The sequence below is a fragment of the Camarhynchus parvulus genome, unplaced genomic scaffold, assembly GCF_901933205.1.
Source record: "Camarhynchus parvulus unplaced genomic scaffold, STF_HiC, whole genome shotgun sequence".
Classification (NCBI taxonomy): Eukaryota; Metazoa; Chordata; class Aves; order Passeriformes; family Thraupidae; genus Camarhynchus; species Camarhynchus parvulus.
In genome coordinates, this window is record NW_022148446.1 from 132145 (window position 1) to 155803 (window position 23659).

The 23659-nt window shown below is 55.6% G+C and overlaps 2 protein-coding genes across 2 annotated transcripts in view; both read right to left on the reverse strand.

Annotated features, from left to right (window-relative positions):
* The window catches only part of LOC115916766 (RNA-binding protein FUS-like), a 31085-nt gene extending 29413 nt beyond the window's left edge, over positions 1 to 1672 (reverse strand). The window contains exon 1 of the mRNA XM_030970505.1: positions 1560 to 1672. Within this exon, the coding sequence (XP_030826365.1) occupies positions 1560 to 1572 (13 nt within the window). The 5' untranslated portion in view covers positions 1573 to 1672. The remainder of the gene's footprint in view (positions 1 to 1559) is intronic.
* Positions 1673 to 3953: 2281 nt separating this feature from the next.
* The window catches only part of ATP2A1 (ATPase sarcoplasmic/endoplasmic reticulum Ca2+ transporting 1), a 34333-nt gene continuing 14627 nt past the window's right edge, over positions 3954 to 23659 (reverse strand). The window contains 15 exon segments of the mRNA XM_030970507.1: positions 3954 to 4105; positions 6960 to 7077; positions 8574 to 8691; positions 9539 to 9672; positions 10163 to 10248; positions 11415 to 11617; positions 12693 to 12913; positions 14565 to 14900; positions 16368 to 16586; positions 17353 to 17478; positions 18334 to 18465; positions 18948 to 19050; positions 20269 to 20357; positions 21007 to 21173; positions 22646 to 22910. Of these exon segments, the coding sequence (XP_030826367.1) occupies positions 4074 to 4105; positions 6960 to 7077; positions 8574 to 8691; positions 9539 to 9672; positions 10163 to 10248; positions 11415 to 11617; positions 12693 to 12913; positions 14565 to 14900; positions 16368 to 16586; positions 17353 to 17478; positions 18334 to 18465; positions 18948 to 19050; positions 20269 to 20357; positions 21007 to 21173; positions 22646 to 22910 (2349 nt within the window). The 3' untranslated portion in view covers positions 3954 to 4073.

Here is a 23659-nt window from a genome sequence, read left to right on the forward strand (position 1 = left end):
AAAATGCCAACATAAATTATATTATTTAGATGTGAAAACGGACGTGAAGCCTTAAAGCCCCCTCAGGGTCAGCACAACGAAAAGGGGCTGAAATTCCATTTTTTACAGCAAATAAACCTCTCCAAAAACACTCAGAGCTCGAACTTAAACATTTTCGTCTTATAACTAATAACAGCTAAAATAAATTTAATTATTTAGACAAAAAGGATGCAGGAAAAAGTTTCAATTCCCCTCAGGCACCACCTAACAAAAGGGGATGTGAAAGCACATGGTTCTAACGGCAAAAAGCCTCTAAAACTTCACAATATGAAGGAATTTAATAATTTAGGCGTAAAATTAAAAGGATAAATTGAAATTTAACTATTTAGTTGTTCAAACAGAAGGGAAATTTTCAACTCCCCTCAGGCTTTGCTTAACAAAAGGCGTGCCCCGGGGTGGAATATTTGGAGGGTGTAAAAACCTAGATTCAACATCAAAAACCCCCTCAAAAATGGCATAAATAGCACAATAAAACACAAATTTAATTATGAAACTTTATATTTCATTAAAATACTTTTAATTTTCCCTCAGAAATCCGCGCTGAAGAGTGCGGAACTGAACCCTCCCCCTCACGACACGGCGGCAATTTCCCGCCTCGCAGGGAAGACACCACGGGGGGGATTTTTTACGGTCGAAACCGAAGTTTTAGGATTTGATTTTTGATGTATTTGTTCAATGTCATTTAATTTGATTGAATCTTGACTTGATTTGATTAAATCTGATTTAACGGAAAGAACCCGGATGTGTCACTGCGGCAGCGGCGCCGCGCACGCGCCGCGCGCACAAAATGGCGGCGGTGGCGCAGAGGCAAAACCACAAAATGGCGGGCGGGGGAAAAAGCGGGTCCCAGACCCCCTAAAATGCCCCGAAATTCCCCAGAATCTCAACAAAATCCCGGGAATTTCCCCCAAAATTCAAGTTTTTGTGTTAAAATTGGGGGTTCCGGGGTTAATTTTCCTTCCCGCCGCCGGCGCGGAGCATCCGGGCGCGGCGCTTTGTTCGGCCCCCGCCCCATCCGCGATGGTTTTAGCAGGAAAAATAACCCAAAAGAACGCCCGAAATTCGCCGTTTGGGTTTAAAATAGAAGTGATAAAAGTGTTAAGGAGGGGAAATACTAAAAGGAAAATGAATTAAAAATGAAAAATAGAAAAGTGAGGCGAGGCGGAAACGGGACAGCATCAAATCCCACACAGCGCAAACCGCACACAACCCCAGAGCGGCGCTGACGGTGGAAAACCCACAATGAAACAACGCCTTAACTACGCCAATTAACGACAAAATGACCATTACAAAGAGCATTAATTAAAAACAACACAACCAACGCCGTGTTAAGCGCGGCGGCCGCCGGAACCCCCTCAGGTTCTCCCCCCCCGGGTGCTCCCAGACCGCGCTGGGCGCTGCAGCCCCCGCCCGCCCCTGGGATTCCCGGGGCAAGGAGGGGTCTGGGGGGTCCCTCCCCGGTGCTCGGGGGTCCCCGCCCGGGGTAAGAGGGAGCTGCAGGGTCCCCACGGCGCCGGTACCGTTGGAGGCCATGGCGGTGCCGCGCGCTCCGCGTCCGCTCCACGTGGCGCCCGCACTGCGCGCCGCGCGCGCCCGCCCGCCCTTTTATAGCCTCGGCCGGCGCCTCCCACCCACCCCCGCGTCTGGAGGGGGGATCGGGGAGCTCCCCCCTCTTACCGCCTCGCGAGGTGGTACGGTCCTGGCGGGGGAAGGGGGCGGGGACAGAGGGGGTGGGCGGGGAAATGGGCGGGGCTTGGGGAGCGGCGGGAGCGCTTCGGGAGGCCCTATAGAACCCCATAGAACTCTCTAGAAACCCTACAGACCCCTCTAAAAACTTATAGAGCCCTCTGGGACCCTTTAGAGACTCTATAGAACCCTACAGGACCCTCTAGAGCCCTCTGGGACCCTATAGAACCGTATAGAGACCCTATAGACCCCTATACAACCCTATAAAACCCCATAGAAACCCTATGGAACCCTCTAGAACCCCACAGAACCCTATGGAACCCTTTAGAAACCCTGCAGAACCCTATAGAACCCCACAGAACTCTATGGACCCCTATAGAAACCCCATAGAAACCCTATAGAACAGTCTAGAAGCCTCTGGGACCCTATAGAAACCCTATGGAACCTTCTAGAGCCCTCTGGGACCCTATAGAAATCCTATAGGAACCCTATAGAAAGCCTACAGGAGGCCATAGAACCCCCTAGAACCCTCGGGAAACCCTATGGAACCTTCTAGAGCCCTCTGGGACCCTATGGAACCCCATAGAAACCCTATAGAAACCCTCTGGGACCCTATAGAAACCTCTAAAAACCCTATAGAACCCTCTAGAACTCTCTAGAAACCCTACAGAACCCACTAGAACCCTCTAGAACCCCATAGAAACCTATGGAACCCCCTAAAAACCCTATAGAACCCCATAGAAACCTATGGAACCCCATAGAACCCCATAGAAACCAATGGAATCCCATAGAACCCCATAGAATCCTCTAGAACCCCATAGAAACCTGTAGAATCCCATAGAACTCCATAGAAGCCCATGGAACCCCATAGAACCCTCTAGAACCCAATAGAACCCTCTAGAACCCCATATAACCTTCTAGAACCCCATAGAAACCTATAGAATCCCATAGAACTCCATAGAAACCTATGGAACCCCATGGAACCCTCTAGAACCCCGTAGAAACCCATGGAACCCTCTAGAACCCCATAGAAACCTATGAAACCCCATAGAACCTTCTAGAACCCCGTAGGACCCCATGGAACCCCATAGAACGCTCTAGAACCCCATAGAAACCAATGGGACCCCATAGAACCTTCTAGAACCTCATAGAGACCTGTAGAATCCCATAGAACTCCATAGGAACCTATGAAACCCCATAGAACCTTCTAGAACCCCATAGAAACCCCTGGAACCCCAGAGAACCCCATAGAACCCTCTAGAACCCCCACAAACCCCTATAGGACCCCATAGCCCCTCCCCCACCCCAATCAGCCCCCCCAATCAGCCCCTCCCCCAGCCCAACTAGCCCCTCCCTACCCTCTTTAATTAATTAATTAATCAATTAATTAAAGCCGCAAGTCAGGGGGAGGGGCTAATTAGAGTGGGGGAGGCGCTAATTGGGGTGGGGGAGGGGTCAATTAGGACGGGGAGGTGTTAATTAGTTTGGGGGAGGGGCTGATTGTGGTGGGGGAGGGGTTGATGAGGCGCTAATTAGGGTGGGGGGAAGGGTCTGCAGGGGGGGGGGAGGGGCCAATTAGATGCTAATTAGGGAGGGGGAGGGGCTAATTAGACGCTAATAGGGTGGGGAGGGGTTAATTAGATGCTAATTAGGGTGGAGGAGGGGCTAATTAGGCGCTAATTAGGGGGAGGGGCTTTGTCCCCCCCTCCCCCTTTTCTCCCCCCTCCCCCACCCCCCAAAAAAAGACCAAAAACTCCAAAATTTGGTTTTTTGGGGGTGGGGGAGGGGAACTTTCCCTTTATTGGCAATAAATAAGCGACGCCAGGGGTGGGGGAGGGGCGGGAAAGGGGAGGGGCTTGCAAGAGGAGGGAGGAGCCACATTTGGCCACGCCTCCTCCTCGGAATTTGGGGGCGGGGCCACCCCAAAGTCCCCAAAGGGGGGTGAGGGGGAGGGGCCAGGTTTGGCCACGCCCCCTGCCCAAAATTCGAAAGGGGGAATTTGGGGATGGGGGAGGGGCATAGTTGGGGTGAGGGAGGGGCCAATGTAGGCCACGCCCCTTTCCCGAATTTGGGGGGGTGGGGGGGGCCCCACTGCAGGGGGCGACCCCAAAACCCCCCCGGGGGTGGAGCTTGGGGGAGGGGAGGGGCCAATGGTGGCCACGCCCCCTCTCCAATTTTGGGTTAGTGGGGATAGGGAGGGGCCACTTTTGGCCACGCCCCCGCTTTGAATTTTGGGGTTTTGGGGGATGGGGGAGGGGAGGATTTGGGTGGGGGAGGGATGGTGGTGGGGGGAGTGGCCGGCGTTGACCACGCCCCCTCCCCGAATGTGGGCGGGGTCCCCGAAATCGTCACTTCCGGCGCTTCCGGGCGGGCTCGTCCACTGCGGAGGGGGGAGAGAGATGATGTCATCAAATGGCGGTGACATCATAGAGTGACGTCATGCGGGTGACGCCACGAAGGGAGGGGTTTGGGTGGCCACGCCCCCCTCCCGCCCCTCCCCCCGCGGGCGTTAGAGGAGGGGGGACAATGACATCATAGGGCGGTGACAATGACATCACAGGGAGGGGACAATGACATCATAGGGCGGTGACAATGAGGTGACACTGACGTCACAGCGACAATGGCGGGAGGGGACAGTGACGTCATAGGGAGGGGCGACGACGTCATGGGGAGGTGACAATGATGTCACATGGATGCCAATGACGTCACGGGGAGATGACCATGGTGGGACAGTGACGTCATAGGGAGGGGACAATGATGTCATAGGGAAGGGACTATGATGTCATATGGGGGGGCCCGATGATGTCATAGGGGTGACAATGACGGATGATGTCATAGGGGTGACAGTGACGTCACAGGGAGGTGAAAATGAGGGGACGGTGATGTCAAAGGGAGGTGATGATGACGTCATAGCAGTGACAATGACGTCACAGAGAGGGGTCACTGGGATGTGGCATTGAGGGGACGGTGACATCATAGGGAGGGGACAATGACATCATAGGAGTGGTGACGTCACAGGGCGGGGACAACGACGTCATATGGGGACGGTGACGTCATAGGGAGGGGACAAGGGCGCGGCAGGGAGGGGACAGTGAGGTGACACAGGTGACGCAGCGGTGACGATGACAATGAGGTGACAATGGGGACACCAAGGTGACAATGGTGACAATGACAATGGCGGCACACAGGTGACAATGACAATGGTGGCACTCAGGTGACAATGGTGACACACAGGTGACAATGAGGTGGCACACAGGTGACAATGGCGGCACACAGGTGACAATGACAATGACACTGGGGTGACAATGGTGACAATGGTGGCACTCAGGTGACAATGGCACTGGGGTGACAATGGTGACAATGGCACTCATGTGACAATGACAATGGCGGCACTCAGGTGACAATGACAATGACACTGGGGTGACAATGGTGACAATGGCACACATGTGACAATGACAATGGCGGCACTCAGGTGACAATGACAATGGTGGCACACAGGTGACAATGGCACTCAGGTGACCATGACAGTGGCGGCACTCAGGTGACAATGGTGGCACTCAGGTGACAATGACAATGACAATGGTGGCACTCAGGTGACAATGGCACACAGGTGACAATGACAATGGTGGCACTCAGGTGACAATGGTGACACTCAGGTGACAATGACAATGGCACTCAGGTGACAATGACAATGCGGTGACATTGGTGACAATGACAATGGCACTCAGGTGACAATGACAATGACAATGGCACACATGTGACAATGACAGTGCGGTGACATTGGTGACAATGACAATGACAACGGCACACATGTGACAATGACAGTGCGGTGACATTGGTGACAATGACAATGACACTGGGGTGTCCCCCAGTACCTGTGGGCGGGGCCGGGCCCGGGCCGGGTCACGCTGGGGACAGAAAGATGGAGATGAGAGGGGGAGGGGACACAGGGGGACATGGGGTGACCATGGGGTGACCATGGACCATGGGGTGACCATGGGGTGACCATGGGGTGACCATGGACCATGGGGTGACCACGGAGTGACCACGGAGTGACCATGGGGTGACCATGGAGTGACCACGGAGTGACCACGGAGTGACCATGGACCATGGGGTGACCATGGGGTGACCATGGACCATGGGGTGACCATGGAGTGACCACGGAGTGACCATGGACCATGGGGTGACCATGGAGTGACCATGGACCATGGGGTGACCATGGGGTGACCATGGGGTGACCATGGACCATGGGGTGACCACGGAGTGACCACGGAGTGACCATGGGGTGACCATGGAGTGACCACGGAGTGACCACGGAGTGACCATGGACCATGGGGTGACCATGGGGTGACCATGGACCATGGGGTGACCATGGAGTGACCATGGGGTGACCATGGAGTGACCACGGAGTGACCATGGAGTGACCATGGGGTGACCATGGGGTGACCACAGGGTGACCATGGGGTGACCATGGAGTGACCACGGAGTGACCATGGAGTGACCATGGACCATGGGGTGACCATGGAGTGACCATGGGGTGACCATGGGGTGACCACGGAGTGACCATGGACCATGGGGTGACCATGGAGTGACCATGGAGTGACCATGGAGTGACCATGGACCATGGAGTGACCACGGGGTGACCACGGAGTGACCACGGAGTGACCACGGAGGGACCATGGAGTGACCATGGGGTGACCATGGAGTGACCAGGAGATGGTCAAGGGGACAGGGAGGGGACAAGGAGTGACCACGGAGTGACCATGGAGGTGACCAGAGGACCAAGGGGACAGAGAGTGACCATGGACCATGGAGTGACCAGGAGATGGTCAAGAGGACAGGGAGGGGACAGGGAGTGACCACGGAGTGACCAGGAGATGGTCAAGGGGACAGGGAGTGGATGGAGGTGACCATGGACCATGAAAGTGACCATGGAGATGACCAGGAGATGGTCGTGGTCACCTGGAGATGGTCAAGGGCACAGGGAGGTGACCATGGAGGTGACTATGGAGGTCACCAGGAGATGGTGGAGACGGCCAAGGCCACCTGGACACCATGGAGGTGACCATAGAGTGACCATGGACCATGAGATGACCATGAAGGTGACCAGGAGATGGTGGAGACGGCCAAGGCCACCTGGACACCACGGTGATGACCACCAAGGGTGGAGATGACCCCGAGCGGGTCGGGAGGGGACACGGGGACGCCGCGGTGGGACGGGGCCACCTCCTCACCCTCCAGGTAGTTCCTGGCGATGAACTTGAGGGCCTCGTCCAGCAGGATGACCGGGAAGGAGATCTTGACGACCATCAGCCAATGGGTCAGCGACAGCGGCGTCAGCTTGAAGATCATCTGGGGACACCGGGGGACACGGCTGGGACCTCCTCCCGGGGCCACCAAAGGGACCAGAGCGGCCACCAGAGCCCGCCCGTGGCCAGCAGAGCCCGCCCGTGGCCACCAGAGCCTGTCCGTGGTCAGCAGAGCCTGTCCGTGGCCACCAGAGCCTGTCCGTGGTCAGCAGAACCCGCCCGTGGTCAGCAGAACCCACCCATGGTCAGCAGAGCCTGTCCGTGGTCAGCAGAACCCACCCGTGGTCAGCAGGACCCACCCGTGGTCAGCAGGACCCGCCCGTGGTCAGCAGAGCCCACCCGTGGTCAGCAGAACCCGCCCATGGTCAGCAGAACCCGTCTGTGGTCAGCAGAACCCACCCGTGGTCAGCAGAGCCCGCCCGTGGTCAGCAGGACCCACCCGTGGTCAGCAGAACCCAGTGGTCACTCAAGGTCAATGGTCGCCATCTTGGTGGGCATCAATCTGATGTCCCCAAGGCCACCAACCAACCCAATGACCACTGGTTTGATGACCACCACCACCCAATGTCCCCAAGGCCACCACCCTCATGGCCACCAGCTTGATGACCACCAAGCCAGTGACCACCACCCCAACGTCCCCAAGGTCACCACCTTGATGACCACCAACCCAATGTCCTCAAGGCCACCAACCCAATGACTACCACCCAAGGCGCCACCCTCAATGACCACCATCCCAATGACCACCATCTTTATGTCCCCATGACCACCATCTTGATAGCCACCAACCCAATGACCACTGGTTTGATGACCACCAACCCAATGTCCCCATGAGCACCACCCAATGACCACCAACCCAGTGACCACCACCTAACGACCACTGCTTTGATGACCACCACCCTGATGGCCACTGACCCAATGACCACCAACCCAATGACCTCTAGTTTGATGACCATCACCCAATGACCACCGGCCCAATGACCACCACCCCTATGTCCCCATGAGCACCATCTTGATGGTCACCAACCCAATGACCACTGGTTTGATGACCACCAACGCAATGTCCCCATGACCACCACCCTGATGGCCATTGACCCAATGACCACCAACCCAATGACCACTGGTTTGATGACCACCAACGCAATGTCCCCATGACCACCATCTTGATGGTCACCAACTCAATGACCACCAACCCAATGACCACTGGTTTGATGACCATCAACCCAATGTCCCCATGAGCACCACCCAATGACCACCAACCCCATGAGCACCACCCAATGACCACTGGTTTGATGACCACCACCCCAACGTCCCCATGGCCACCAACCCCATGGCCACCACCCCAGTGACCACCATCCCTATGTCCCCATGACCACCACCCAACGACCACCACCCCAGTGACCACTGGTTTGATGACCACCAACGCAATGTCCCCATGGCCACCACCCCGATGGCCACCAACCGCATGGCCACCACCCCAGTGACCACCACCCGGATGTCCCCAAGGCCACCCCCCGGTGTCCCCCCCGGGTGTCCCCTTACGGGCAGGGGGTCGATGTAGAGGATGACGAAGTGCAGGGACATGGAGAGGCAGATGGAGCCCATCAGCCAGATGTTCACCCACGGCGGCATCCGCGCCAGAGACTGGTTCTCCGACAGGCTGGGGACATCGGGGACATCGGGGTCACCAGGAGGTCATGGGGACATGGGGGACATTGGGGACATCGGGGATATTGGGGACATTGGGATGGACAGGAACCACCAGCCAGATGTTCTCCCATGGTGGGATCTGGGCTGGGGTTCATGGACACGCTGGGGACATTGGGGTCATGGGGACATCAGGGTCACCAGGAGGTCATGGGGACATTGGGCACATCGGGGACATTGGGATGGACAGGGACCACCAGCCAGATGTTCTCCCATGGTGGGATCTGGGCTGGGGTTCATGGACACGCTGGGGACATTGGGGACATCGGGGACATCACACCATGACCATGACCATGGTGACCATGACCATGGTGACCATGACCATGGTGACCATGACAATGCCCAAGGTGTCCCTCACCTGTTGAGGGTGTTGCACATCTCGATGGTCACCACCATGACCATGACCATGACCATGGTGACCATGATGACCATGATAGCAACAATGACCAAGACCACAACCATGACCACGACCATGACAACAATGACCATGACCATGATGACCATGACCATGGTGACCATGATGGCCAGGATGACCATGACAACAACAACGATGACAATAACGATGACAATAAGACCACAACCATGACAATGACCATGATCATGATCACCATGACCAAGGTGACCATGATGACCAAGACCACAACCATGACCATGACCATGACAATGACCATGATGACCATGACCATGGTGACCAAGGTGACCATGACCAAGGTGACCGTGATGACCATGCCCAAGGTGACCATGACCAAGGTGACCATGATGACCATGCCCAAGGTGACCATGCCCAAGGTGTCCCTCACCTGTTGAGCGCGTTGCACATCTCGATGGTCACCAGCACCGACAGCGCCATCGTCATTGGCACTGGCGACTCGAAGATGTCGCAGTCCAGGCCCTCGAAGTCCACGTTGTGCTCGGAGCACTGCATGAAGTGGGTCTGGAGAGGACACCGGGGTCACCTCGGGGTCACCTCGGGGTCACCACCTCAGGGACACCTCATGGACATCTTGGGGACATCTCGGGGATGTCCAGGAAGGGACATTTGGGAGCTGGGCAACACCACGAGGAACCTTCGTGGTGGTGGTGGGACCTCCATGATGGACCTGAGTTGGGGCTGGGGGAGGTCACGGGGTGGGGACACCTTGGGGACATCTTGGGGACATCTTGGAGACACTTGGGGACACCTTGAGGACATTCAGGGGCACCTTGGGGACATCTTGGGGACATCTTGGAGACACCTTGGGAACATCTGGGGAACGTCTTGGAGACATTTTGGGGACACCTTGGGGTCACCAGAGCTTGGGGACACCTCAGGGACACCTTGAGGACACCCGAGGACATCTTGGAGACACCTTGGGGACACTTGGGGACACCTTGAGGGCATTCAGGGACACTTCGGGGACACCCTGGGGACACCTGGGACTCACCAGCTGGTGGTAGCTGACGTTGGGTCCGTCCTCGGCGAAGATGAACCACCAGGCGGCCGCGCCCACGGTGGCGGCGCCGACGTAACCTGGGGGGGACAAACGGGGTTGGGGACAACCTGGGGACAACCTGGGGGTCTCCAAGGGGACACCTTGGGGGTCTCCAGGCGGATTTTTGGGGTCTCCAGGTGGTTTTTTTGGAGGTTCCTCAAGGAACCTTCTCCATGGGGGTCTCAAGGTGTTTTTTTAGGGTATCCAGGTGGGTTTTGGGGTTTCCAGGTGCTTTTTTTGGGGTCTCCAGGTGGTTTTTGGGGTCTCCAGGTGCTTTTTTTGGAGTCCCCAAGTGGATCTATGAGGTTTTCAAGGTGACCCCATGAGTTTCTTAAGGTGTTCCTCACGAGGTTCCTCAAGGAACCTTCTCCATGGAAGTCTCAAGGTGGCTTTTATGAAGTTTCCAGGTGTTTTTTTGGGGGGTTTTCCGGGTGGTTCCTCAAGGAACCTTCCCCATGTGGATCTCAAGGTGGTTTTTATGGAGTTTCCATGTGCTTTCAGGGATCTCAAAGTTGTTTTTTGCAGTCTCCAGGTGATTTTTATGGGGTCTCCACATGGTTCTTTGGCATCTCAAGGTGGTTTTTTGGAGTTCCCAGGTGGTTCTATGAGGCTCTCAAGGTGTTCCTCACGAGGTTCCTCAAGGAACCTTCACCACGCGCACCTCCAGGTGATTTTTATGGGGTCTCCATGTGGTTTTTTGGCATCTCAAGGCGGTTTTTTGGAGTTTCCAAGTGGTTCTATGAGCTTCTCAAGGTGTTCTTCACGAAGTTCCTCAAGGAGCCTTCACCACGCACACCTCCAGGTGATTTTTATGGAGTCTCCAGGTGGTTTTTTGGCATCTCAAGGTGGTTTTTTGGAGTTTCCAAGTGGTTCTATGAGCTTCTCAAGGTGTTCCTCACGAGGTTTCTCAAGGAACCTTCACCACGCACACCTCCAGGTGATTTTTATGGAGTCTCCAGGTGGTTTTTTGGCATCTCAAGGTGGTTTTTTGGAGTTCCCAGGTGGTTCTATGAGGCTCTCAAGGTGTTCCTCACGAGGTTCCTCAAGGAACCTTCACCACGCGCACCTCCAGGTGATTTTTATGGGGTCTCCAGGTGGTGTTTTGGTGTCTCCACACCATTTTTTGAAGTTCCCTCACCAACCCTTGCCGCCCCCACCAGCCCCCAGGTGCCCGCCAGGTGCGACCCCACCAGGTGTGACCCACCTCCGATGGCCAGGTAGCGGAAGAAGAGCCAGCCGGAGATGAGCGGCTCCTTGGGGCTCCTCGGGGGCTTGTCCATGATGTCCAGGTCCGGGGGGTTGAAGCCCAGCGCGGTGGCCGGGAGACCGTCGGTGACCAGATTGACCCAGAGCAGCTGGACCGGGATCAGCGCCTCGGGCAGCCCCAGCGCCGCCGTCAGGAAGATACTGGGAGGGGTTAACGGGGACTGGGTCAAACTGGGACAAACTGGGACAAACTGGGAGGGACTGGGAAGGACTGGGAGGGGTTAATGGGGGACTGGGATGGACTGGGATGGACTGGGATGGACTGGGATGGGATTGGGAGGGGATTGGGATGGACTGGGATGGACTGGGATGGACTGAGAGGGGACTGGGACAAACTGGGTCAAACTGGGACAAACTGGGAGGGGTTAATGGGGACTGGGTCAAACTGGGACAAACTGGGACAAACTGGGAGGGACTGGGAGGGGTTAATGGGGGACTGGGATGGACTGGGAGGGACTGGTTTGTACTGGGAGGGGTTAAGGGGGACTGGGTCAAACTGGGACAAACTGGGACAAACTGGGAGGGACTGGTTTGTACTGGGAGGGGTTAACGGGGACTGGGTCAAACTGGGACAAACTGGGACAAACTGGGAGGGACTGGGAGGGGGTTAATGGGGGACTGGGATGGACTGGGAGGGACTGGTTTGTACTGGGAGGGGTTAAGGGGGACTGGGTCAAACTGGGACAAACTGGGACAAACTGGGAGGGACTGGTTTGTACTGGGAGGGGTTAACGGGGACTGGGTCAAACTGGGACAAACTGGGAGGGACTGGGAGGGCTTAACGAGGACTGGTTTGTACTGGGAGGGACTGGGAGGGATTGGGACAAACTGGGTCAAACTGGGACAAACTGGGATGGACCAGGACAAACTGGGATGGACCAGGATGGACCAGCACAAACTGGGACAAACTGGGATGGACTGGGATGGAACTGGGATGGACCAGGATGGACCAGCACAAACTGGGACAAACTGGGACAAACTGGGATGGACTGGGAGGGACTGGGAGGGGATTGGGTTAAACTGGGACGGAACTGGGATGGACCAGCACAAACTGGGACGGGAGAGGGACAGAACTGGTCCAAACTGGGCCAAACTGGGCCAAACTGGGCTCAAAACCCCTCAGAGCCTCCACCATCTCCAAGCTCTGCTCCGAACTGGTCAGAACCGCTGCAAACTGGTCCGAACTGGTCCAAACTGGTCCGAACTGGTGGCTCACCAGACGACCTCGCCCACGTTGGAGGAGATGAGGTAGCGGATGAACTGCTTCATGTTGTTGTAGATGGCCCTGCCCTCCTCCACCGCCGCCACGATGGTGGAGAAGTTGTCGTCGGCCAGGACCATCTCCGAGGCCGTCTTGGCCACGGCCGTGCCCGAGCCCATGGCGATGCCGATCTCGGCCTTCTTGAGCGCCGGCGCGTCGTTGACGCCATCGCCGGTCTGGGGGCGTGGACAGGAGGTGGTGGGTGAGAGGTGGGGTGGGGTCAGGTGGGTGGTGGGACTCCATAACCACGTCAAAAGTTGGTGGGAATCCATAACTACATTAAAAGTTCATGGTGGGACTCCATAAGCACGTCCCTCCTCCTCACCATGGCAGTGATCTCGTTCGAAGAACTGCAGGAACTCCACGATCTCGGACTTGTGGGTGGGCTCGACCCTCCAAACCCCCACAAACCCCCACCAACCCATGGTGGACCTCCATAACCACATCCACCAAGAACCTTTCCAACCCAAACCTACTCAGAACCATGGCAGACCTCCATAACCACGTCCACCAAGAACCTTTCCACCCCAAACCCATTTGAACCCCCTCAAACCCATGTTGGACCTCCATAACCACGTCCATCAAGAACTTTTCTACCCCAAAACCCCTTAAACCCATGGTGGACCTCCATAACCACCTCAAAACTCACTCAAACCTCCACAAACCCCCCTCAAACAACCAGAAACCCATGGTGGACCTCCATAAACACGTCCACCACCCTGTTGCTCTTCACCACGGTGGTGATCTCGTCGAATGACTGCAGGAACTCCACAATCTTGGACTTGTGGGTGGGGTCGACCCTCCAAACCCATGGTGGACCTCCATAACCACCTCCAAACCCACTCAAACCCTCATAAACCCATGGTGAACCTCCATAACCACGTCTACCAAGAACTTTCAATAATAAATCCCCATAAAAACTTATGGTGGACCTCCATGCCCACTCAAACCCCTGGTGGATCTCCATAACCACATCCATCAAGAACTTTTCTACCCCAACCCTCTCAAACCCATGGTGGACCTCCATAACCACGTCCATCAAGAACTTTCGATCTCAAACCCATGGCAGACATCCATAACCACCTCCAAACCAACTCAAACCCCCAGAAACCCATGGTAGACCTCCATAACCACGTCCAAACCTCCTCAAACCCCTGGTGGACCTCCATAACCACCTCTAAACTCACTCAAACCCCCTCAAACCCCCTCCAAACCCACGGTGGACCTCCATAACCACCTCTAAACTCACTCAAACCCCCTCAAACCCCCTCCAAACCCACGGTGGACCTCCATAACCACCTCTAAACTCACTCAAACCTCCACAAACCCCCTCAAACCCCTCATAAACCCCTGGTGGACCCCCATAAGCACGTCCCTGCTCCTCACCATGGTGGTGATCTCGTCGAAGGACTGCAGGAACTCCACGATCTTGGACTTGTGGGTGGGCTCGACCCTCCAAACCCATGGTGGACCTCCATAACCACGTCTAAACTCACTCAAACCCGTGGTAGATCTCCATAACCATGTCCAAACCCCCTCAAACCCATGGTAGACCTCCATAACCACCTCAAAACTCACTCAAACCCCCAGATACTCCCTCCAAACCCACGGTGGACCTCCATAACCACCTCAAAACTCACTCAAACCCTCATAAACCCATGGTGGACCTCCATAACCACGTCCATCAAGAACTTTTCTACCCCAAAACCCCTTAAACCCATGGTGGACCTCCATAACCACCTCAAAACTCACTCAAACCTCCACAAACCCCCCTCAAACCCTCATAAACCCCTGGTGGACCCCCATAAGCACGTCCCTGCTCCTCACCATGGCGGTGATCTCGTCGAAGGACTGCAGGAACTCCACGATCTTGGACTTGTGGGTGGGCTCGACGCGGGCCAAGCAGCAGGCGCGCCGGCACGCCTCGCGCTGCTCGGACAGCGGCAGGTCGTCGAACTCGCGGCCGGTGTAGGCGCGGCCGGTGACCTCCTCGTCCTCGGAGAAGATGCCGATGCGGCGGCAGATGGCGATGGCCGTGCCCTTGTTGTCCCCGGTGATCATGATGACGCGGATGCCGGCGTCGCGGCACAGCTGGATGGAGCCCATGACCTCCTTGCGCGGAGGGTCCAGCATCCCCACGCAGCCCACGAAGGTCAGGTCCGTCTGGTGGTGGTGGTGGTGGGGATGGTGGGAGGTCAGGAGATGGAGGTGGTGGGGGCACCAAAAAACGGGGGTTTGGGGGTGGTGGTGGAGCGGGGATCTCCAAAAATGGGGTTTGGAGGAGAAGGAACCCAAAAAAAGGAAGTTTTGGAGGTCGTGGTGGACCAGGAACCTGCAAAACTGAAGGAAACTCCAAAAATGGAATTTTGGAGGAGAAGGCACCTCCAAAAATGGAGTTTGGAGGACCACGAACCCAAAAAAAGGAAGTTTTGGAGGTCATGGTGGACCAGGAACCTCCAAAAATGGGAGTTTGGAGATGGTGGAGGAGAAGGAACCATCAGAAACGGGGGTTTTGGAGGTTGTGGTGGAGCAGGGACCTCCAAAAATGGGGTTTGGAAGAGGAGGAACCTCCAAAAATGGAGTTTTGGAGGTTGTGGTGGAGCAGGGATCTCCAAAAATGTGGTTTGGAGGAGAAGGAACCCAAAAAAAGGAAGTTTTGGAGGTCGTGGTGGACCAGGAACCTCCAAAAATGGAGTTTGGAGGTGGTGGTGGAGCAGGGATCTCCAAAAATGGGGTTTGGGAGGTTGTGGAGGAGAAGGAACCATCAGAAATGGGGTTTGGAGGTCACCAAGGAGCAGGAACCTCCAAAAATGGAGTTTGGAGAACCAGGAACCCCAAAAAAGGAAGTTTTGAAGATGGGGGTGGAACAGGGATCTCCAAAAATGGGGTTTGGAGGAGCAGCCCCCAAAATGAAGTCCCACCACCCAAACTGAGCTCCCACCACCCAAACCAAGATCCCACCACCCAAACCAAGATCCCACCACCCAAACTGAGCTCCCACCACCCAAACCGAGGTCCCACCACCCAAACTGAGATCCCACCACCCAAACTGAGGTCCCACCACCCAAACCGAGGTCCCACCACCCAAACTGAGGTCCCACCACCCAAACCGAGGTCCCACCACCCAAACCTTGGTCCCACCACCCAAACTGAGCTCCCACCACCCAAACCGAGGTCCCACCACCCAAACCGAGGTCCCACCACCCATAACGAGGTCCCACCACCCAAACCGAGGTCCCACCACCCAAACTGAGGTCCCACCACCCAAACCGAGGTCCCACCACCCGAAACGAGGTCCCACCACCCAAACCAAGATCCCACCACCCAAACCGAGGTCCCACCACCCAAACCCAGGTCCCACCACCCAAACCGAGGTCCCACCACCCGTAACGAGGTCCCACCACCCAAACCGAGGTCCCACCACCCAAACCTTGGTCCCACCACCCAAACCAAGATCTCACCACCCAAACCGAGGTCCCACCACCCAAACCCAGGTCCCACCACCCAAACTGAGGTCCCACCACCCGTAACGAGGTCCCACCACCCAAACCGAGGTCCCACCACCCAAACCTTGGTCCCACCACCCATAACAAGGTCCCACCACCCAGGAGACCCCTCGGGAGCACCGACCTCGTACTCGGCGAACTTGGACGAGTCCTCGAGGGCCATCTCCTCCCGCTTGGGCGGCGTGTCGCGGGTGGCCAGGGCCAGGCAGCGCAGGGTGTCCCTGCCCGTGCCCCACTCCTTGATCACGGCCTGGATCTTCTCCTTCACCGCCGGCGTCAGAGGGACCCGCGTGGTCCCCACGCGCACGTAGTTGCAGCGGTCGATGACGCCCTCGGGGGCACCCTGGGGTGGGACGTGGCGCGGTGGGAACCAGGTTGGAGAAGGTTTGGAGAAGGTTTGGAGAGGGTTGGAGAAGGTTTGGGGTGGTGGGACCAAAGTTGGAGAAGGTTTGGGGTGGTGGGATCAAGGTTGGAGAAGGTCTGGGGTGGTGGCAACCAGGTTGGAGAAGGTTGGAGAAGGTTTGGGGCGGTCACGGGGTGGTGGGAACAAGGTTGGAGAAGGTTTGGGATGGTGGGACCAAGGTTTGGAGAAGGTTGGAGAAGGTTTGGGGTGGTGGGAACCAGGTTGGAGAAGGTTGGAGAAGGTTTGGGGTGGTGGGACCAAGGTTGGAGAAGGTTTGGAGAGGGTTGGAGAAGGTTTGGGGTGGTGGGAACCAGGTTGGAGAAGGTTTGGAGAAGGTTTGGAGAAGGTTTGGGGTGGTGGGACCAAGGTTGGAGAAGGTTTGGAGAGGGTTGGAGAAGGTTTGGGGTGGTGGGAACCAGGTTGGAGGTTTGGAGAAGGTTTGGGGTTGTCATGGGGTGGTGGGACCAAGTCTGGAGAAGGTTTGGGGTGGTGGGACCAAGGTTGGAGAAGGTTTGGGGTGGTGGGACCAAGGTTGGAGAAGGTTGGAGAAGGCTGGAGAAGGTTGGAGAAGGTTTGAGGTGGTGGGACCCAGAATTGAGAAGGTTGGAGAAGGTTTGTGGTGGTGGGACGTGGTCCTGGGCTGGTGGGACCAAGTCTGGAGAAGGTCTGTGGTGGTGGGACGTGGTCCTGGGCTGGTGGGACCCACCTTGACGAACATCTTGTTGCCCACGGCGGCGCGCGAGGCCTTGGCCGGGGAGCAGAAGACCGACATGGACTTCCTGTCCCTGGAGAACTCCAGCGTGAACTCCTTCTTCATCAGCTGCTTGATCACCTGGACACGGGGGACAGGAGGTGACCAAGGGGTGGGACCGGGGCTGGAGAAGGGTTGGGGTGGTGGGACTGAAGTTTGGAGAAGGTTTGGGGTGGTGGGATCCACGTTTGGGGTGGTGGGACTGAGGTTTGAGAAGGTTCTCCAGGTGGGACAGGTGACCCAGAAGGTGACCCAGGTGGTGGCCCTGGTTTGAGAAGGTTGGAGAAGGTTTGAGGTGGTGGGATGGAGGTTTGAGAAGGTTCCTCAGGTGGGACAGGTGACACAGGTTCTCCAGGCGGTGGCCCAGGTGGCGGAACCAAGGTTGGAGAAGGTTTGGAGCGATGGAACCAAGGTTGGAGAAGGTTTGGAGCGATGGAACCAAGGTTGGAGAAGGTTTGGAGCGATGGAACCAAGGTTGGAGAAGGTTTGGAGCGAGGGAACCAAGGTTGGAGAAGCTTTGGGGTGGTGGGACTGAGGTTTGGAGTGGTGGGATGGAGGTTTGAGAAGGTTTGGGGTGGTGGGACTGTGGTTTGGGATGGTGGGATGGAGGTTTGAGAAGGTTCCTCAGGTGGGACAAGTGGGACAGGTGGTGGCCAGGTTGGAGAAGGTTGGAGAAGGTTTGGGGTGATGGAACCAAGGTTTGAGAAGGTTTCAGGTGGCAGAACCAATGCTGGAGAAGGTTTGGGGTGGTGGGATGGAGGTTTGAGAAGGTTCCTCAGGTGGGACAGGTGGTGGCCCAGGTGGCAGAACCAAGGTTGGAGAAGGTTGGAGAAGGTTTGGGGTGGTGGGACCGGGGTTTGGAGTGGTGGGATGGAGGTGTGAGAAGGTTCCTCAGGTGGGACAGGGGGTGGCCCAGGTGGCCCAGGTGACACTCACGGCGTTGCAGGCGTTGGCCCTCTCCACCTTGCTGAGGTTCCTCACGTCGGTGTTGAAGACGTTCATCTTCTCCACCAGGCAGGTCAGCGCCGTCTCGGTGGCCTCGCCCACCTTCTCATAGACACCCTTGGCCTGGGGACAATGGGGACAATGGGGACAATGAGGTCCTGGTGGCCTCGCCCACCTTCTCATGGACACCCTTGGCCTGGGGGGACAATGGGGACACCAGGAGGGGACAATGGGGACAATGGGGTCCTGGTGGCCTCGCCCACCTTCTCATGGACACCCTTGGCCTGGGGGGACAATGGGGACAATGGGGACAATGGGGACAATGAGGTCCTGGTGGCCTCGCCCACCTTCTCATGGACACCCTTGGCCTGGGGGGACACCAGGAGATGGCCCAGGTGCCCCAGGTGTCCCAGGTGGGACAGAAGATGCCCCAGGTGTCCCAGGTGCCCCAGGTGTCCCAGGTGTCCCAGGTGTCCCAGGAGGTGTCCCAGGTGCCCCAGGTGTCCCAGGAGGTGCCCCAGGTGTCCCAGGTGTCCCAGGTGCCCCAGGTGCCCCAGGTGCCCCAGGTGTCCCAGGTGCCCCAGCAGAGGACGCGGCGCGGTCACCTCGTTGTAGTCCAGCGAGGAGTCGTTGCAGAGGGCGCAGATGGTGGCCAGCTCCACCAGGCCATCGAACTGACCGGCCTTGACCGGGCGGTCCTGCTTCAGCCTGGGGACACCACGGAGAACATCGGGGTCAAGGTGGACATCAGGGACACCACGGAGAACATCATGGATGGACATCATGGACACCACGGAGAACATCGGGGTCATGGGGACATCAGGGACACCACGGAGAACATCACGGATGGACATCAGGGACACCACGGAGAACATCATGGATGGGCATCATGGACACCACGGAGAACATCGGGGTCATGGGGACATCGGGGACACCAGGGGACATTGGGGTCATGGGGACATCAGGGACACCACGGAGAACATCATGGATGGGCATCAGGGACACCACGGAGAACATCGGGGTCATGGGGACATCAGGGACACCACGGAGAACATCATGGATGGGCATCATGGACACCACGGAGAACATCACGGATGGACATCAGGGACACCACGGAGAACATCATGGATGGGCATCATGGACACCACGGAGAACATCGGGGTCATGGGGACATCAGGGACACCACGGAGAACATCACGGATGGACATCAGGGACACCACGGAGAACATCGGGGTCATGGGCACATCAGGGACACCACGGAGAACATCACGGATGGACATCATGGACACCATGGGACATCGGGGTCATGGAGAACATCGGGGTCATGGGGACATCGGGGTCAAGGTGGACATCATGGACACCACGGAGAACATCACGGATGGACATCAGGGACACCACGGAGAACATCGGGGTCATGGGGACATCGGGGACACCAGGGGACATCGGGGTCATGGGGACATCATGGACACCACGGAGAACATCACAGATGGACATCATGGACACCATGGGACATCGGGGTCATGGAGAACATCGGGGTCATGGGGACATCGGGGTCAAGGTGGACATCATGGACACCAGGGGACATCGGGGTCATGGGGACATCGGGGTCATGGGGACATTGGGGACGTCAAGGTCAAGGAGGACATTGAGGAACAGGAGAATGTTGAGGAACAGGAGAAGGTTGAGGAACAGGAGAAGGTCGAGGGACAGGAGAACGTTGAGGAACGTCAAGGTCAAGGAGAACATCAGGGTCAACGTGGACATGGGGACATCAGGGCACATTTGAGGACATTTAAGGAGGTTCTGAGGACATCTGAGGAGGTTTTGGAGGCCTGGAGCTCCTGGGGTGGCTTTGAGGACCCCGAGGTGACATTTGAGGACCTCCAGGTGACATCTGGGGACACGTGGGGACCTCGGTGGACTCACACTTCTCCCTCGGGCGCGTAGGTGGAGCCGGTGATGGAGAACTCGTTTAGGGAGCAGACGTCGCCCTCCACCTTGTCCATGATGAACATCTGGGGACCAACGGGGACGTTGTGGGGACACCTGAGGTTCCTCGGGGGTTCCTCGAGGAGTTTTGGGTTCTCCTCGAGGAGTTTTGGGTTCTCCTGGAGAACTTTTGATGCTCTCGGAGGAATTTTGGGTTTTCCAGGAGAACTTTTGGGTTCTCCATGGAAATTTCGAGGTTCCCCAGAAGAAATTTTGGGGTTTCCATGAAAACTTTGAGGTTTCCATGGAAATTTTTGAGGTTCCTGGAGAAATTTTGGGTTCTCCAGAAGAAATTTTGGGTTCTCCAGAAGAAATTTTGGAGCTCTCCTGGAGAAATTTTGAGGTTCCTGGAGGAATTTTGAGGTTCCTGGAGGAATTTTGAGTTCTCCATGGAAAACTTGAGGTTCCCCAGGAGAAATTGTTCGATTCTGGGGTTCTCCAGAAGAACTTTTGAGGTTCCTGGAGGAATTTTGGGTTCTCCATGGAAAATTTGAAGTTCTCCATGGAACTTTTGGGTTCTCCATGGAAATTTTGAGGTTTTTTGGGTTCTCCAGAAGAACTTTGGAGGTTTCCATGGAAAATTTGAGGTTCTCCAGAAGAATTTTTGGTTCTCCAGAAGAACTTTTGGGTTCTCCAGAAGATCTTTAGGAGATCCGGGGTGTCCCGAGGTCCCACCTTGCAGACGGACATCTGGTTGGTGGTCAGCGTCCCCGTCTTGTCGGAGCAGATGACCGAGGTGCAGCCCAGCGTCTCCACCGAGGGCAGGCTGCGGACAATCGCGTTCTTCTTGGCCATGCGGCGCGTGCCCAGCGCCAGGCAGGTGGTGATGACCGCGGGGAGACCTGGGGGGACATCTCCAGGTCACCAGGGCCACCAGGGCCACCAGGGCCTGTGGTGAGTCCATGGATGGTCTCCAAAACCCCATGAATGACCATGAATGGTCCATCAATGACCACAAACCTTCTCCAAAAACCCAAAAATGACCACGAATGGTCCATCAATGACCACGAACCTTCTCCAAAACCCCACAATTGTCTCCAAAACCCCACAAAAGACCATAAATGGTCCACAAATGACCATGAATGGTCTCCAAAACCCCATAAATCACCACAAACCTTCTCCAGAACCCCATAAATGACCACAAATGGTCCATAAATGACCACGAATCTTCTGCAAAACCTCACAAGCCACCAGAAACCTTCTCCAGAACCCCATAGATGACCAAGAATCTTCTCCAGAACCCCATAAATGACCTCAAACCTTCTCCAAAACCCCACAAATCACCTCAAATGACCTCCAAGACCTCATAAATGACCTCAAATCTTCTCCAGAACACCATAAATGACCACAAGTGGTCAATAAATCACAACAAACCTTCTCCAAAACCCCATAAACCACCATGGATGTTCTCCAGAACCCCACAAACGACCATGAACAACCTCCAAGACCCCATAAATGACCACAAATGGTCCATAAATGATTATGAATGGTCCATAAATGACCACGAACCTTCTATAAAACCCCACAAACGACCACGAATGTTCTCCAGAACCCACAAACGACCACGAAGGTTCTCCAAAACCCCACAAATGACCTCGAACCTTCTCTAAAACCCCATAACCGACCACGAACGTTCTCCAAAACCCCATAAATCACCACGAACCTTCTCCAGAACCTTTCAAACGACCATGAACGTTCTCCAAAACCCCACAAACGGCCATGAACGACCTCCAGGACCCCATAACCGACCACGAAGGTTCTCCAGAACCCCATAAATGGCCACGAACCTTCTCCAAAACCCCACAAACGGCCATGAACGACCTCCAGGACCCATAAACGACCATGAATGTTCTCCAAAACCCCACAAACGGCCATGAACGACCTCCAGGACCCCATAACCGACCACGAACGTTCTCCAGAACCCCGTAAATGACCTCAAACCTTCTCCAGAACCCCATAACCGACCACGAATGTTCTCCAAAACCCCATAAACAACCATGAACGTTCTCCAGAACCCCACAAACGGCCATGAACGACCTCCAGGACCCCATAACCGACCACGAACGTTCTCCAAAACCCCATAACCGACCTCAAACCTTCTCCAAAACCCCATAAACGACCACGAACGTTCTTCAAAACCCCATAAACAACCATGAACGTTCTCCAAAACCCCACAACCGACCACGAAGGTTCTCCAAAACCCCATAACCGACCATGAACGTTCTCCAAAACCCCATAAATGACCTCGAACCTTCTCCAGAACCCCACAACCGACCACGGAGGTTCTCCAAACCCACCCCCGCCCCGAGGAGACCTTCGGGGATGGCGGCCACGGCCAGGGCGACGGCGATCTTGAAGTAGTAGATGGCGCCGCGGATCCAGGAGCCGCCGTGCACGGGGTCGTTGAAGTGGCCGATGTTGATGGCCCAGACGGCCACGCAGATGAGTGAGATGACCTTGGAGAGCTGCTCGCCGAACTCGTCCAGCTTCTGCTGCAGCGGCGTCTTGTCCTGCTCCGTGGCCGCCATCTCGTCGCGGATCTTGCCGATCTCGTGTCACCACGTATTCCATGCCCACGGCTTGCCCCCACGATGCCACGGCCTTGCCGCCCGTGGCGGGGAGAAATTCGTGGGATTTGCACCCAAAATCCAGAGGTTTGACCTCAAAAATTTGGCGGGTTTTTAGACCAAAATCTGTCGTTTTTAGTCCCAAAACTGTGGGATTTGGAGACAAAATTTGAGATTTTTCAGACCAAAGTTCGGTGGTTTCTAGAGCCAAAAATGAGAGGTTTGGCCCCAAAATTGACTTTTTTTAGAGCCAAAAATTGAAGTTTTTGATCCCAAGATGTGAGGGGTTTTTAGACCCAAAAATGAGATTTTTGATCCAAAAATTGGGGTTTTTAGACCAAAATTTGTCATTTTTTAGACCCAAAACTGTGGGATTTGGAGACAAAATTTGAGATTTTTCAGACCAAAGTTTCGGTGGTTTCTAGAGCCAAAAATGAGAGGTTTGCCCCCAAAATTGACTTTTTTTAGAGCCAAAAATTGAAGTTTTTGATCCCAAGATGTGAGGGGTTTTTAGAGCCAAAAATGAGATTTTTGATCCAAAATTGGGGGTTTTAGACCAAAATTTGTCATTTTTAGACCCAAAACTGTGGGATTTGGAGACAAAATTTAAGATTTTTCAGACCAAAGTTCGGTGGTTTCTAGAGCCAAAAATGAGAGGTTTGGCCCCAAAATTGACTTTTTTTAGAGCCAAAAATTGAAGTTTTTTGATCCCAAGATGTGGGATTTTTTAGACCCAAAAATGAGATTTTTGATCCAAAAAT